Below are 14541 nucleotides of genomic sequence, written 5' to 3' on the forward strand. Positions count from 1 at the left end.
ACTCCAAGTGCGGCCTAACCAAAGTTTTATACAGCTGCATCATGGCGATGGACAGGGTGAAGATTTGGAGCTCAGACCAACGTACTCTCAAGTGTTAATACGTGAGATTTACCAGTAATGTGCATAACTAGGCCATAAATTAGAGAGTGGGACCTGAGTATCTATTTGATTATAGCAGCCAAACCTTGTGTGTATAATGTCCCACAGTGAGTATATCTGTGCTGTTTCATTAGGAGATGCTGCAAGAAAAGAGTGTGACAGAAAGTGAAGAGAGCTATCCAGCAGCTCAGGTGGATGGACACCAGGATCACAATGTGCAGTCCCCAGGGCACGGAGCACCAGGAGCCAGCAGCATGTCTCCAGGCAGCCCACAGGGACAGGACCCTGACCAGGTAAGAAAGCATCATCTCCCCCTTTGCCACAGAATAACACAGGCTTGGTTGGAAGACTGAATCACCTTGTCCCCCCAGGAAAGATTCTGCCCCCATTTCCTTCTCCCCCCGTGGATGCCGCTCAACATAACACAAATATACATTGAAGTGCATTGATGTTCCTTGGTCTGAGCTCCAAGCCTTCACCCTGTCTATCGCCAAGAACCATCCTTTCACCTACCTATCCTCATCCTTGGAGACCCTCTTGCCTTTGTAAGCTCCAGCCCTGACTTTACCAGTGCCCTACTTGCTGGCCTTCCAATTCACATCCTCTGTAAACTTATTGAACATAAAATACTGCAGATGCTGGAAATCCAAAATAAAAACAGAAAAGGCAAGAAGTACACAGCATGTCAGGCAGCATCTGTGGGAAGAGAAACAGAGTTAACATTTCAGGTTGAAGACCTTGCATCAGAACTGGGAAAGTGGAAAAACAAGTTGGTTTTAAGTTGCAGAAATTGAGGGAGTGGGATGGATGTCTCTGACTGGAGACATGTTAAAGGTGTAAAATGTTGGTCACAACTGTTTCTGAGACCTGAAACTGAAAGGATACTGCTGGAAATGCCTGTCAGATCAGGCAGTGTGTGCGGAGGGAGGCAAACGGATTTACTATTACAGATGGATAACCTTACAGCCAAATTAACCGTTTGCTCTCCTTTTCGCTAAGCGCCCTCATTAATCTATCAACCAGACTTTTCGGCAAACAATGGGATCACATCAGCAACCCTGGCCTCACTCTGTCACAGACTGGGGATGCAGAATGGTGCAGAATTGGAGGAAAACAGAATTCTATTGGTGTTGTAGAACCAGAGGAAGTCAAGAGGTCAGGGGGGGCAAGTCCACAGAGGGATAAATTTCAAATCAAGTCTGAGATCTTTAAAACTGAACCTTCCCAGACCCAATGCTCATTTACCAAAAACAAAGACTTCTGGAGACTCCGGTTCTGATGAATGGTCTCCGACCTGAAACATTAATCTTTCTCTTTCCACAGATGCTGACTGACCTGCTGAGTGTTTCCAGCATTTACTATTTCCAAAATCTTTACTGTCCGCAACAGAGTTCTCCACTTCTCACTGGGCTGGCAACCTCTACCACTTAGAACATAGAACATTACAGCACAGTACAGGCCCTTCGGCCCACAATGTTGTGCCAACATTTTATCCTACTCTAAGATCTATCTAACCCTTCCCTCCCACATAGCCCCCTATTTTTCTATCATTGTCTCTTAAATGTCCCTAATGTATCTGCCCCCACAACCTCTGCCGGCAATGCATTCCATGCACCCACTACCTTCTGTGTAAAAAACTTACCCCTGACATCCCCCTTATACCTTCCTCCAATCACCTTAAAATTATGTCCCCTAGTGTTAGCCATTGTCGCCCTGGGAAAATTGTCGCATTGTCGCACTTCTGGATCGCTCTTGCATTAACCATTCTTCTGAACCTGTCTTTTCATGCACCTCCTCCCACTGGTGGCCGCACTGTCAGTCACCTCACCCCCACACATGTTCGCCTCTAAACCCATCAATGTTATTTCCTTCTTTATAATGTTATAAAGCATCCCTAATATCTACTTCTTCAGCAGTAACCTCCCTTAATTCCCCATCGATCCCTGTTTGGGTCCAACCCCAAACTGGCAAGTGTCTTGAGGTGTCTGGCAACAATAACACGTTGCAAATTTTGAGACTGTACAAGATGTTCTTTCAGGTTCAACTTAACTGGTTTCTTCCATAAATAGATCTTGTGGTATTTTATGATCAAGGTTAAAGAGGCCAGTACACAGCCCAACTGACGTGCTCCATGTATTCATAACATTATCACAGTGCCAGCAACACACTCTTTAGTATTATAGTATTTCCATAAATTGTTCAACGATACAAACTAGTGATTGCCTCTGGCTTCAGGGGTAAAGAGCAGCTCTCTTGTTTCCATGGGCCCCTATGTCTCTAGTAGATATGGGTGTCCATATCTCGCTTGGATTCAGAGTCCATCCACCAGATTTAGCCAACCTCCCAGTTAACGTGCCTTCAGCAATGAGTCTGTTAAATCCACAGACGCTGTCATGCATTTCAATGTAAAGTTGGCCAACTCTTCACTGGCCTGCCCAGAGGCTGATGGTGAGTGAGGGTAACCTGGGCCTCGGCTCGGGGGAATGAAGGATGAAAGTAGAAGAACAAGAAGCTAGAAAAGTTTTTCTGAGAAAAAGGGAAAATCTGGAACCTTTGCTTCTCCAAGTGAAGGGTGCAGGTTAGTGCCGTTTACCAGCAGCCAGAGATCTGGGCCAGTCATCCAGAGTCATAAATTCCAATCCTACTATGGCAACAGAGATTTTAAATTCATCAATTAAAAAAAGCTGCAACTTAAAGAAACAAGAACACTAGACTGGGAATAAAAACCCATCTGTTTCAATAAATTCCTTCAGGGAAGGAAGTCTACTGTTCTTACCCAGTCCGGCTGATACATGACAGCAGACCCACCAACAGGGTTAAATCCGATCTGTCTTTTCAGTTCAGGGAACTTAGGGAGAACAATAGAAGCCAACATTGGATCAAAGACCCCACCCAACCCAGACATTCTCTATTCTTCCCCCCCCAACACTGGGCAGAAGATACAAAAGCCCCAAAGCACGTACCACCAGGCTCAAGGACAGCTTCTACCCCACTGTTCTAAGACTATTGTCCCCTAGTACAATAAGATGGACTCTTGACCTCACAATCTACCTCATTATGACCTTGCACCTTATTGTCTGCCTGCACTGCACTTTCTCTGTAACTGTAACACTTCATTCTGCATTCTGTGATTGTTTTCCCTTGTACCACCTCAATGTACTGTTGTAATGAAATGATCTGTATGGATGGCATGCAAAACAAAGTTTTTCACTGTACCTCGGTACATGTGACAATAATAAACCGACTTAGTTTACCAATTTACCATTGCCAGTGACATCTGCATCCTGCCAACAAATACTTCAAAAAAAACCTTGTGAAAATTAGAATATAAATTTCTCGTGAGACGGTGTCTGCTACAACCACAGAACGGAAACACTGAGATCTTTCTGTCTGTGATTTCACACAAATTCCCCTTAATTGTTAAATAACAGCAGGATAACGTGTAGTTTTGCTCTCTGTGTTTCTGGGCAATTCCTGGAGCAGAAGCACCTGGAATACTTATCTCCAGTTCATAAATCTGTGATTCAAAGAAAGATTAACATAGCCAAACCACCTAAATAACATCATTTTAAAACTATTTCTTTGATGTCTTTTATAAAGCAGGAGTGGGGAGGGTGGAGGAGGAGTTAGGGGCAGATGATAGGATGGTCTGAGATCTGTAAGGTTTCTCTGTACGGTGGAGAGAAGAGGCTGGAAATGGAATTTAGGGAGGGAAAAGAGGAAGGAACTGAAGAAGCTTCACTCAGCTGTGAAGGGAAGGGAGAGGGAGTACACTCGAGCAGGGAGAGCAGTGGGTATGAGCAGGAGATTGGGGGCTGGCGGAGGTTGCATCGTCAGAAGGGGAGGGAGACCATGGGTACATTAGCAGCCAAGAATAAGACTGGATAATGCTGAGAGTTGGGGTCCAGAGGCACTTGGCCAGTGACGGACTGGTAGAAGAGTTGGATTTTGTGATGAGAAATTAGGAGTTTATGCTGATGTGATCCTTGGGAAGGTTTTAGATAAGTAGAGTTAATTGATGATATTGTTATTTGTTGAGATGTTGAAGATCTCAATGATGAACCAAACGTGGGTTTTAGAAAATGTTGACATTTCCATTCCCCCCTACAGATGCTGCTCGATCTGCTGAGTTCCTCCAGCAGATTGTTTGTTGCTGGGAGTTTTACAAGTTTAACTCAAGGTCGGGCAGCAGCCCAGCAGGGACGCTGGACCTAACCATAGTCACAGGCAAGGGGATGGCACTGGCAACAGAGATCAAGGCCCGAGAGAATAGGTTCAGCCCAGTCACTGACGATGATATAGAAAACTCTGGGTCAGTCTAACAATAATGTCAGTCATGCAACTGAAGTACACACTGACTGTTGTAGAATCACTGGTAAAGTGGGATATCACTGATGACCAATAGAAACATCCACTGTTTCAGGCTAACATCACCACGGCAACATACAGAGGAGGGATGGGCACAGGCAAGGTGGTGATAATGTGGAACCCACCAACCCCAAATTACATTGAGGGAAAATATGCAGGTATTTAGTTTATGAGTTTCATATTCAGTTGACTTTGTTAAAATATGAGGAGACCATAGGGAAATGATTCAAATACAGTGTAAGACATTTATTAAAATACTCCTGGCTCTGGGCAGATTGGAAACTCTTTAAACTAGAGGGGGAAGCTTTAAAAACCTGGTCCCTTTGGACTTTGCTCTTTATAACACGAAAGAATTCAATAAAAGAAGGATTTGTAGGAATTACCCTAGATGACAACTATGAAGTCACCTTACTTTCTTGGCGAAATTCTCCTCACTTATACACCAGTTCTGCAAAATGAGACATTTGAAATGTTGTCATCTGCTCTTCGTCTGATCCACTGGGTGAGGCCACCAAGTTACTGGCCATTTGGTGAATGTAACCCAAAGCCTCTGCAGTGTGGTTGAATAAGGCCTCAACGTATTTTTACAGCTACCAATAAGAGCTGACTTTACACACTGGTCCCAGATGTGAAAGGTCACTGTCAATAATGATGCATCAATATGGCATGGCAATGTACTACAAAGATACAAAATATATTTAAAATCAACATTGAAACCAATTGCCTGGTGATGAGACAAATAATCTCACCACATGTATGTGCTTGTTCCACAACCACATGGAAATATGCCCAGAGTACTGGAGACAAATCTATTTTTATAGATGGAAAGCATTGCATACTGTGAGTTATACTTTTCAACAGAATATATGTTAATCTTCTGTAAAGAAGATATTTACATCTTATGTAAAGGAAGTCTCATGTTATGGCTCCTGAGAGGTGCAGTGGGTGAATCTTGCTTTTATTCTCTGGTAGCTATTTACCCCGACAGTACTTATACACTCCAATTGATTTTCTCGTTCAAGTTTCTCTGCCTTGATACACAGTGGAGGAACAGGAAGAAGTCACTCAGCCCCTGAAACCTTCTTCCACCATTCAATTAGATCATGGTTGATCTGTACCTTAATTCCCTTCTTTAATGCTGTCATTCCTGTATCAGGTTAAATCATTGCCGCAATACTTCATTCCCACTTCCATTTCATAACAGACAGCATCAAGAACAAAAAGTAATATCAGCTGCTTCATAGGCTCAAGATCTTGAAAGTGTTTGGTTCATCAGCCAACTAAATGAGAAGAGTTGCTTGTTGGTGATTTTCTGCTATGGGGTTGATCTAAGTTTCTCAGGAATCCAAGTTATCATTTACTAATTTGAAATTCACATATTACTTATCGTTTTAATGTATTTTTTATTCATGTAGTGGCCAGCACAGGCAGGACTGTAAGTGATTAGGTCCTTTCTCATTGCTTGGCATTTCTGCAGTGTGAATGTTTCTTGCCTCTTCTCACCCAGTGTCTGAATGTTGTCCAGGTCTTGCTGAGGACTTCTGAGGAGGAATTGAACACTGTACAATCAGCAGTGAACAAACAATCAAACGATATTGTCAATGAGATTTAATCATGCACTCTATTCATTAAGTGCAGAATTTTTGAAAAGTTAGCCTTGTACGATTGGAATTTGAATTATTGTTATTACACAAAATATTTACAGTACTAAAGAGATCCATTCACTTCCAGAGCATAGAGAACATCAAGGTCTATCTCCATGAAAAGGAACTCTGGAAGAAATTTCATGAAGCTGGCACAGAAATGATCATCACCAAGGCTGGCAGGTGGGTTTAGTGTGTAAGCAGGAAGAGCTGTGCATTTCCTACAAATTGATTTTATTTGTTTCAGTTAACAACATGTATTATTTTGCTGCTGTTTGGGGATTATGGTATGGATGCAATTGAGCTGCCGTTTTGCCTGAATTAATCACCAGAAATCCCTATCAGTGACTCAAGGAATATGTTGTTTTATGTGGGAAGTTCTGATCTGCGCGCACTACCCAAAAGGGTGATGGATGTGGGTTTAATGAACATTTGTAATGGAAATGGATAGAGCCTTTAAAGTGGGAACATTAGCAGCACTATGGGAAAAGAGCAGGCGGGTGGGATTATTTGGAAAACTCCTTCAAAGAGCAGGCACAGGTACAATGGGTAAAAGGCCTCCTTGTGCGACCTGATGATTCTGCAATCCTGAAACAGAAAATCTTCAACGTTTACAAATATCATTTGTGTGATAAGGTCGCTTAGTTTAGAATGTGAGTTCACTAGCACAGTGAGATAGACTGATGGAATCCAAACTCCTTCTGTATATTTGATCACATGGTGCAAAGAGTAACATTGCCCAATGTGTAGACTCCAGATCTGACATTCGATCGAACTGAGTCTGTCATTTTGTGCACTCTTCCCTCCCTCCTACAGCTCACTTTACAACCTAAATATGTATTATCAGCAAGTATAGATATAACTGTCTCCAACAGCACAGCTGCTTTCAGGGGGCTTTTAAACTACTCCCACTCCCGTCGTTACTAATCTCGAGGAACAACAGCTCATCTTTTGTCCGGGCACGTTACAGCCTGCAGGACTCGATACTGAATTCTCCAGCTTCAGATAACTTGCTCTTTCTTTCTGTTTGAATCAGGAGCGACCATCTGCACGTGCCATTCTCTCCCCAACCTTCTCCTTTCATTTGTATAGCCCGGCATGCCTCCCAGCAATTGCCTCCCAACTTCACAACATAAGCAACACATTATACATACAAAGAAGTAAACTGTCCCTTGGGTTGCTGTCTGTCATTTCACCCCATTAGTGACATTCCCTTCGTTCCACCCACTGCCATCCCCACTAACTCGCTTTCTCAGCTCTGACGAAGGGCTTTCGAACAAAACATTAACTGGTTTCTCCTTCCACGGATGCTGCTTGACTGGCTGAGTTCTTCCAGCACTTTGGGTTTTGTTTCAGATTCCAGCAGCTACACTTTTATTTGTCTCCCTACTAATTATCCTTTGTGGTCTCCAGTTCTCCACCCCTGTGGGCTGAGGGTGCTCGGTCGTATCATCTGATCGCTGCTCAAGGTTAAATCGATATCCTGACCTTCCAAGCTAAAATCATCCTTCATTTCCAGAATTACACCATCTTTAATCCTTACCTGTCCTTTCCAAATGTCAAGTATGCTGGAATATTTAGTTCCAAATTTGTTCATCATACAACCACATCTCTGCAATTTATTATCATAATTTACGTTACTTTTATTTCTGCTGGACATACCAGAAGGTTTGCAGCTCAATGGATTATTTTGATGAATGCCTCTTGTAATGTAGGAAAACTGGGAACCAATCTGCAAACAGCGATCTCCCACAGACCGCATCAAGATTAGTGGCCGATGGTCTGTACTTTAGTCTCATTGGCTGCAGGATGAATGTTGGCCAAAACCCTGGGAGAACTCTTTCTTCTCGGAACAAGGTTGCAGGACCATTCACAATATCCTTAATGCAGCCTCAATTTTAACAACTCATCCAAAACTTCTCACCCTCTGATGCCTAGGGCTGCACTGTAAATTGGTTTAAAGTCAAAGTCGAGTTTACTCTCACAGGCACAAGTATATGTGTGCACAGGTCAATGAAAAACTTGCAGCAGCATCACAGGCACAGAGCATCAGAGACACAACATTCACAAGAAAGACATAAATTATGCAAAATTATACAAGAAATAAACAATTAGAACAAAAAAGGACGAAGTCCATTGTTGTGCAAAGTGGTCATGGTGTTCCTATACTAAGGAAGTGATTAGAGTTGTGTAGGTTGGTTCAAGAACCCAATGGTTGAAGGGAAGTAGCTGTTCCTGAACCTGGTGGTGTGGGACTTCAGGCTTCTGTACCTCCTGCCTGAAGATGGCATGGCCCGGATGGTACCCATGACACTCAAAGCTGACAATACTATCACGCAGCCAAACAAACAAGTACAAGCTTTAAACGTTCTTCCTGAAGCCAATAATGTTAGATCAGCTTTTTGAGAATGCAGGTCGCAAAGTAAGTTTGAGTTTAAGAGTTGCTTGTTCAGACTGGGAGTTCTGCTGAGCTGAGCTCAGTTGGAGCCAATCAGGTTTCAAGGTTCACTGATCTGGTTGACGTACCTCACAATTCTCATGATTCAGATCTGTCTATGTAACTCTGACTCCTACCATGTATGATTTTCTAAATCTGATCTCCTTCCAATATCAATATCTCTAAGTGAGGGATTTTCTGAACAGACAGTCCTATCTCAGAGTTTCTAGCTATTTGGAAAATCAGCCCGAATGGAGAAGAAATTCTTTCTCACAGTCTGGCACTGCCAGTGCCTCTGAATCTCCTGTTGAGATCAGCCATACAAGATCTGGATTGGAAGTGCACAGACTGTAATGTTGGCACAGGCAATGTTTAATCATTCAGAGGCACTTGCCTGAAGCAGTCACCAAGCTTCTAAAATGTGTCAATCTGGGTCTGACGCTTTTTGCAGAACCGCAAGTTCTCATTCAAGGTGAGCGGGGTAGATCGCCTCTGCTCTCCCTTACTTCTATCTTATGCCAACTAAGCTCTTAACACTGAAACCAAACCACTGCTTGGGGGACATCAGGGCGGGGATGACAGCCGCAGCTCGGGAGCAGACACCCCTGTTCCTCAGACCCCCCCTGTTCCTCAGACCCTGACCTCGCAATCCTGATGAAGTGGAGATGTGTGGAGAAGTTCTGGATACAAAGTGGCCAGGAAGTCACCAGCCTCACACACACTTCCAGCCACTGAACATAAGAACGTAAGAAATAGGAGTGTCTGTAGACTGTTTGGCCCCTTGAGGTTACTTCACACTCAACAAGATCAGGGCAGATCTTCTAACCCAGAACCTATCTCCCTACTCTGTCTCCATGTCCCTTGATTCCTTTAGTGTCCAGAAATCTGTCGATCACTATTTTCTATGCAACCAATGACTGTCTTGTGTAGAGAATTCCAAAGATTCACCACTCTCTGAATCAAGAAATGTCTCCTGATTTCAGTTCCAAACAGCCTAGCTTATTCTGAAACTGTGTCCCTGAACTGAGACTCTTCAGCTGGGCAAACATGCTTCATGGAGTGTGGCAACATTTGATCAATGTCATATTCTGATTTGCTGGAACCATTCAGCAGGTTGAGCAGCACCTATGGAGAGGGAAACATTTTAGGTTGAAGACCCTTTATCAGAACGGGAGAAGTGAGATTTAAGTTGCAGAAAGGATGATGGGGAATATATCTGATATGGTGAGGGTTGCCATGGTGATAATCCATTTTATGAGGCTGTCTGGTTGAAAAATTAATAAGGGCAGTTAGACAGAGGGAAAGCAAGCAAAGGTATATGTAAAAGCTGCAAAGTGCAGATCAGAGCTGCAGTAGAGCATTGAAACTAAAAAGGTTTATTTAAGATGCCCAGTATCCACAGTTTTGATGTTCTTATTCTAATTTGCATTCACTTTGACCAGAATAACATGGGCTCTGAGTTTGTGTCCTACCTCGAAGAAAGCTGCCCACAAAATCCAACAGTCCCTGTGGCATGGACTTCCCCTTTTCAGATGTTGGATGGTGTCAGGCGTCAGTTCAAAGTGAACCCTGGCAAACCAACAGCCATGGTGTCAATCAGCTGACCGGGCAGCCAATTACACTGAGGAACTCTCAGGGATCAAACCCGGAATTAGATGCTCAACTCTTAGCTAATGTTTGAAACATTTTTCAGAGCGTGAACAAACACAAAATATGATGGTATAAATTTAAGGACCAGAAATAAACTTATTTTACGAATTGTGTTTTTTTAAATTTAAGATCCATTTTCTGCTGAATAATCTACCATAGGGAATTACAACCCACATATCTAAAATTGGTAATAGTGGCTTGTTGCAACATCAAAAACTATCATTAAAGTTTTCTGCTTTCAGGTTTTATTACAGCAGGACTAATTCCTCTCCTTGAAATCTCATCAGTTCACCAATTTCTCTTAATTGGAATGAAAAGGGCTGCAAACAGCCACTGGATGAGTGTTGTATCACTGAAAGCAACATTGGGATTTCTACATTAAACTACTCATGCATGAAAATTCAATGTTTCTGCCAGTTTCACAGTGTAATGACGAGTCAAGTTGAGTCAAGGCTAACACTGACATGGCTAACGCTGACTGTTTTCTTTTCATTAACTGCAAAATCCATTCCACTATTTTGCAGATCCAAACAGTAAAATGTTTGCAAATAACTGCAAGACAGGTTCCTTAATATTTGTGCTTTTCAATTTACTGAATTTCTGCAAGTCTTGTAGTTTGTTCAACTCAATGATATCACTTCAAACACCCTAAGTTGACTCCTTTGACCAATTCAAGTGGAGAAGCTCCTTGTGTTGGCATTTAGGATGTAACGTGTGTTGTATCTCCGATTCCTAGAGCTCAAATGTCTGTGTTAAAGTGGCAGAAGAATTATGATGTTTCATCACAAGATGAAAGGCCATCGATCTGAAACGTTAAATGCTTTCCTCACTCCATAGATGCTGTCTGACCTGCTATTTTTTTCCAACATTTTTCATTTTCAATCCAGTCAAACTAAACTCAATACTGCCCTGACTTGGATCTCTCTACACATAATGGAATGAGTGGTGCTCTGTCAAAAACAAAATTCTTATACAAACCGGTAATACAAGTGTAAAGAAAGACTTACATTTATGCAGTGCCTTTCATGGGCTCAGGATGTCACCTGCTTCGGGTCCAATATCTCCTGTCACGTTATACATCTTTCTCTGAGACAACTCAAACCAGGAGCTCACTCGAAAAGGAAACTTGAACAACCTAAAAAAGATACAATATGAAATATTTAGTCCAAGAAAAAAAAGAATGCAATGCCTTTTAATGTCTCTTAAAATGTTTCAGAAGGCTTCATACAGTAAAGTACAGTAACTGTTAGGTCACCAAACTCAAGGGCATTTTGTCCACAGTTATGAATTGAAGAGGAATCTTTGGGCTCCACTGGCATTTATAAAGTGCCGGGGCTTCACTTGGTAACTTTTCAAAGAACTCACCACCGGTCTGTTTATTTGACATGCACCATAACTGGATTCGAAGGCAGGTCAGACATTTCTTCAAAAAAAAATTATGTAGATATTAGTATTTTGTGTCAGATGCTGTTGTTAAGTTGTTATTGAATAGTGAACATGATTTTGATGCAAACAGCCTGTTGGCTTAACACAAACCAAATGTACATTTTTCATGTCCTGTTTCTCACACTCAGTCATACTCATTATTTACGACATACACGGAGACAGGTAAAGAGAGCTGCAAATGCTTTATCCCTCTTCCTTTCATAATTGGACCAGATTACTCTGTAATTGCATGTTACTCAACACAATTGTCAATGGTTATGCAAAGCAGCACCACAGAGGTATACTTCGCAACAGTTAGTAACACTGCAAACTTAGAGCCTGCTCACAAAGTGTGATTGAACTGAGTTGTTTAATACTCTTTACCTTGTTTACTACCACTCAGCGAAGTATTATTGTGAATCATGTATAAATAGACATGCATTTCTATCTATATGCATATCTAGAATATCTAGATGCATATATTTCTCTGATGATTATCGGGGGGGAGCGACCTATTCCCCTGCTTGACCTCTGACCCTGCTACGTGACCTGTCTCACCTAAACTGCACCCCAGTGTTAGTTTTGTCTAATAATGCCCTTATGGAACGAGCTGCCAGAAGGCGTGGTACAGGCAGATACAACCACCACATTTAAAAGGCATTTGGACAGTTGAATGGATTGGAATGGTTTAGAGAGATATGGGACTAGCTCAGACAGGAAACTTGGCTGGCACGGACAAGATGGGCTGAAGGGCCAGTTTCCTTGCCATTTAGCTCTAACACACACACAAGGACCTTTGGGACATTTCAAGATGTTCAACAATACATATATGTTGAAAGATGAATGTTCCAAAAATCTGTGAATGCTATAAGCTATAAGCTATAGGGCATTTCACAGTATTGGAACAGAGGGAGCACCTGAAAATGGCAGTCCAGGAATCAACTTGAATCTTGAAAGCATAAATACTCAGGAATCACCGTTTAGCTGCTGACCTGACTCACCCAATCAAGGCCTGAATACTGGTCCTGATGAAGGGTCTCGACCCGAAACGTCAACTGTCCATTTCCCTCCACAGACGCTGCCTGACCCATTGAGTTCCTCCAGCATTCTGTGTGTTGCTAAGTATCTGAAGTTTCCATCCACTGTTCAAACTGATAACAACTCTGGGAGCAATACAGAGAGTTGAGACACAGAACAGCTTCAATCACCTGATGACTGTAGGCCCTCAATTTTGTCTGAAATCAGCTGAGCGTTTAACTCAGTGCATACTGAACTGCTGACGTGCTTGATATCATCAATACACCTCTCATGTATTTGAAGCTGAAGGTAATGAGAAACAATCAGCACCATTAGGGTGAGACAAAGGACACATGTGGTGGGCAGTACAAGATCTTTACGCAAAGCTACAAATTTTTTGTGTATCAATTTTTCTGACCAAGTTAAGGAATTCAATCAAAAAGTGATCAGGTCCTTTCTGTACAGATCCAAAATTTGTTCCAGATTCTCTTTGTGTAGGATGTACAGATGTGCAAATGTATGAACACGTGAATTAAGAGCAAGGGTAGGCCATTCAGCCCCTCTTGTTTGTTCTGTCATTCAATAAGATCACAGCTAATCTGATTGTAACTTCACCTCTATATTCCTGCCTATCTCGGGTAACATGTACCCCTGGCTTAACAAAATCTATCTACCTACGCCTTAAGGACATTCAAAGACTCTGTTCCAATGCCCTTTGAGAGGGAGAGTTCCACAGACTCACAACCCTTTGAGACCTGGAAGGCACCAGGCAACTGATGTCAAAAGGCACTTGACGCACATTTTGAAAATATCGTTTGTGGTAAGTTTATTGGTGCATCTAAGACTCATAAATTGTTCAGGCCACTCACACAGAACCAGACCCTGATATAAGGCTACCTCTGCATTAATTAAAAGGGACCAGCATTCCCTGATCCGTGGCTGGCTAGACCAAGGCATCCATTTTCTGTTGGTAGCTTGTACTTTAAGAACAGTGGTTGATGTTCACTTACACACCTCATCCCCCTCACTCCCAGTGGCAGTCAGACCCCTGCATGTCTGACTGCTCACTCCATCACTACCTGCTTGGACCTGTTGAGTATTCACCCTGCCCCTTCCCCACATCCATGGGTCAGAGACCTCTCCTCCCACCAGATCCCAACCTAATCACATGTTTAACCTTCTTCCCATGGGATCCCAGCCTGATTGTGTACCCAAGGCCAGTCCCCCCTTCCCCTGCTGTCCTGCCCCTTAATATCCTCAGTCTAGATCCCCCGATGGCCAAGGCAGAATCTTCAGGTGATTCTTTTGCACAGAGCCACGTTCCCAATAGACCATTGCTACCAGAGACTGTGCAGAAACCCAGCTCAGGTTCCTTACACAGTGCTGGAGTAAAGTGCCTCCTCAGGCACTAAAGAATTGCTAAACATTAAGCCTAATGTTTAATTATTTTAATTTTAAGGGCATGGTTTTAAGGTGATTAGAGGAAGGTATAAGGAGGATGTCAGAGGTAAGTTTTTTACACAGAGAGTGGTGGGTGCATGGAAAGCACTGCCTGCAGAGGTTGTGGGGGCAGAGACATTAGGGACATTTAAGAGTCTCTTAGATAGCCACATGAATGATAGAGAAATGGGGGGCTATGTGGGAGGGAAGGGTTAGATAGATCTTAGAGCAGGGTAAAATGTCAGCACAACATCGTGGGCTGAAGGGCCTGTACTGTGCTGTAGTGTTCTATGTTCTAAGCCAGGCCCCTCGATGGGAAATAGTTGCATATTTTTAATCCGCCTTATATCGGGGAGAGGTAAAGGTAATGTTAATACTGTGGTAATGTCTAGAAAGGCCTTTACAACTGACTGGAACAGTTGTAACTCAGTTTAACTGAAATCTCAGTTAAGCTGAGATTTA

The 14541-nt window shown here is 42.7% G+C and overlaps 1 protein-coding gene across 1 annotated transcript in view; it reads left to right on the top strand.

Annotated features, from left to right (window-relative positions):
• The first annotated feature begins 236 nt into the window (after window positions 1-236).
• The window catches only part of tbx4 (T-box transcription factor 4), a 61104-nt gene continuing 46799 nt past the window's right edge, over window positions 237-14541 (top strand). The window contains exons 1-2 of the mRNA XM_052035275.1: window positions 237-392; window positions 6199-6293. Coding sequence (XP_051891235.1) covers window positions 237-392; window positions 6199-6293 — 251 coding nt within the window. The remainder of the gene's footprint in view (window positions 393-6198; window positions 6294-14541) is intronic.

This window comes from Pristis pectinata, chromosome 21 (genome assembly GCF_009764475.1).
Source record: "Pristis pectinata isolate sPriPec2 chromosome 21, sPriPec2.1.pri, whole genome shotgun sequence".
NCBI classification, from domain to species: Eukaryota; Metazoa; Chordata; class Chondrichthyes; order Rhinopristiformes; family Pristidae; genus Pristis; species Pristis pectinata.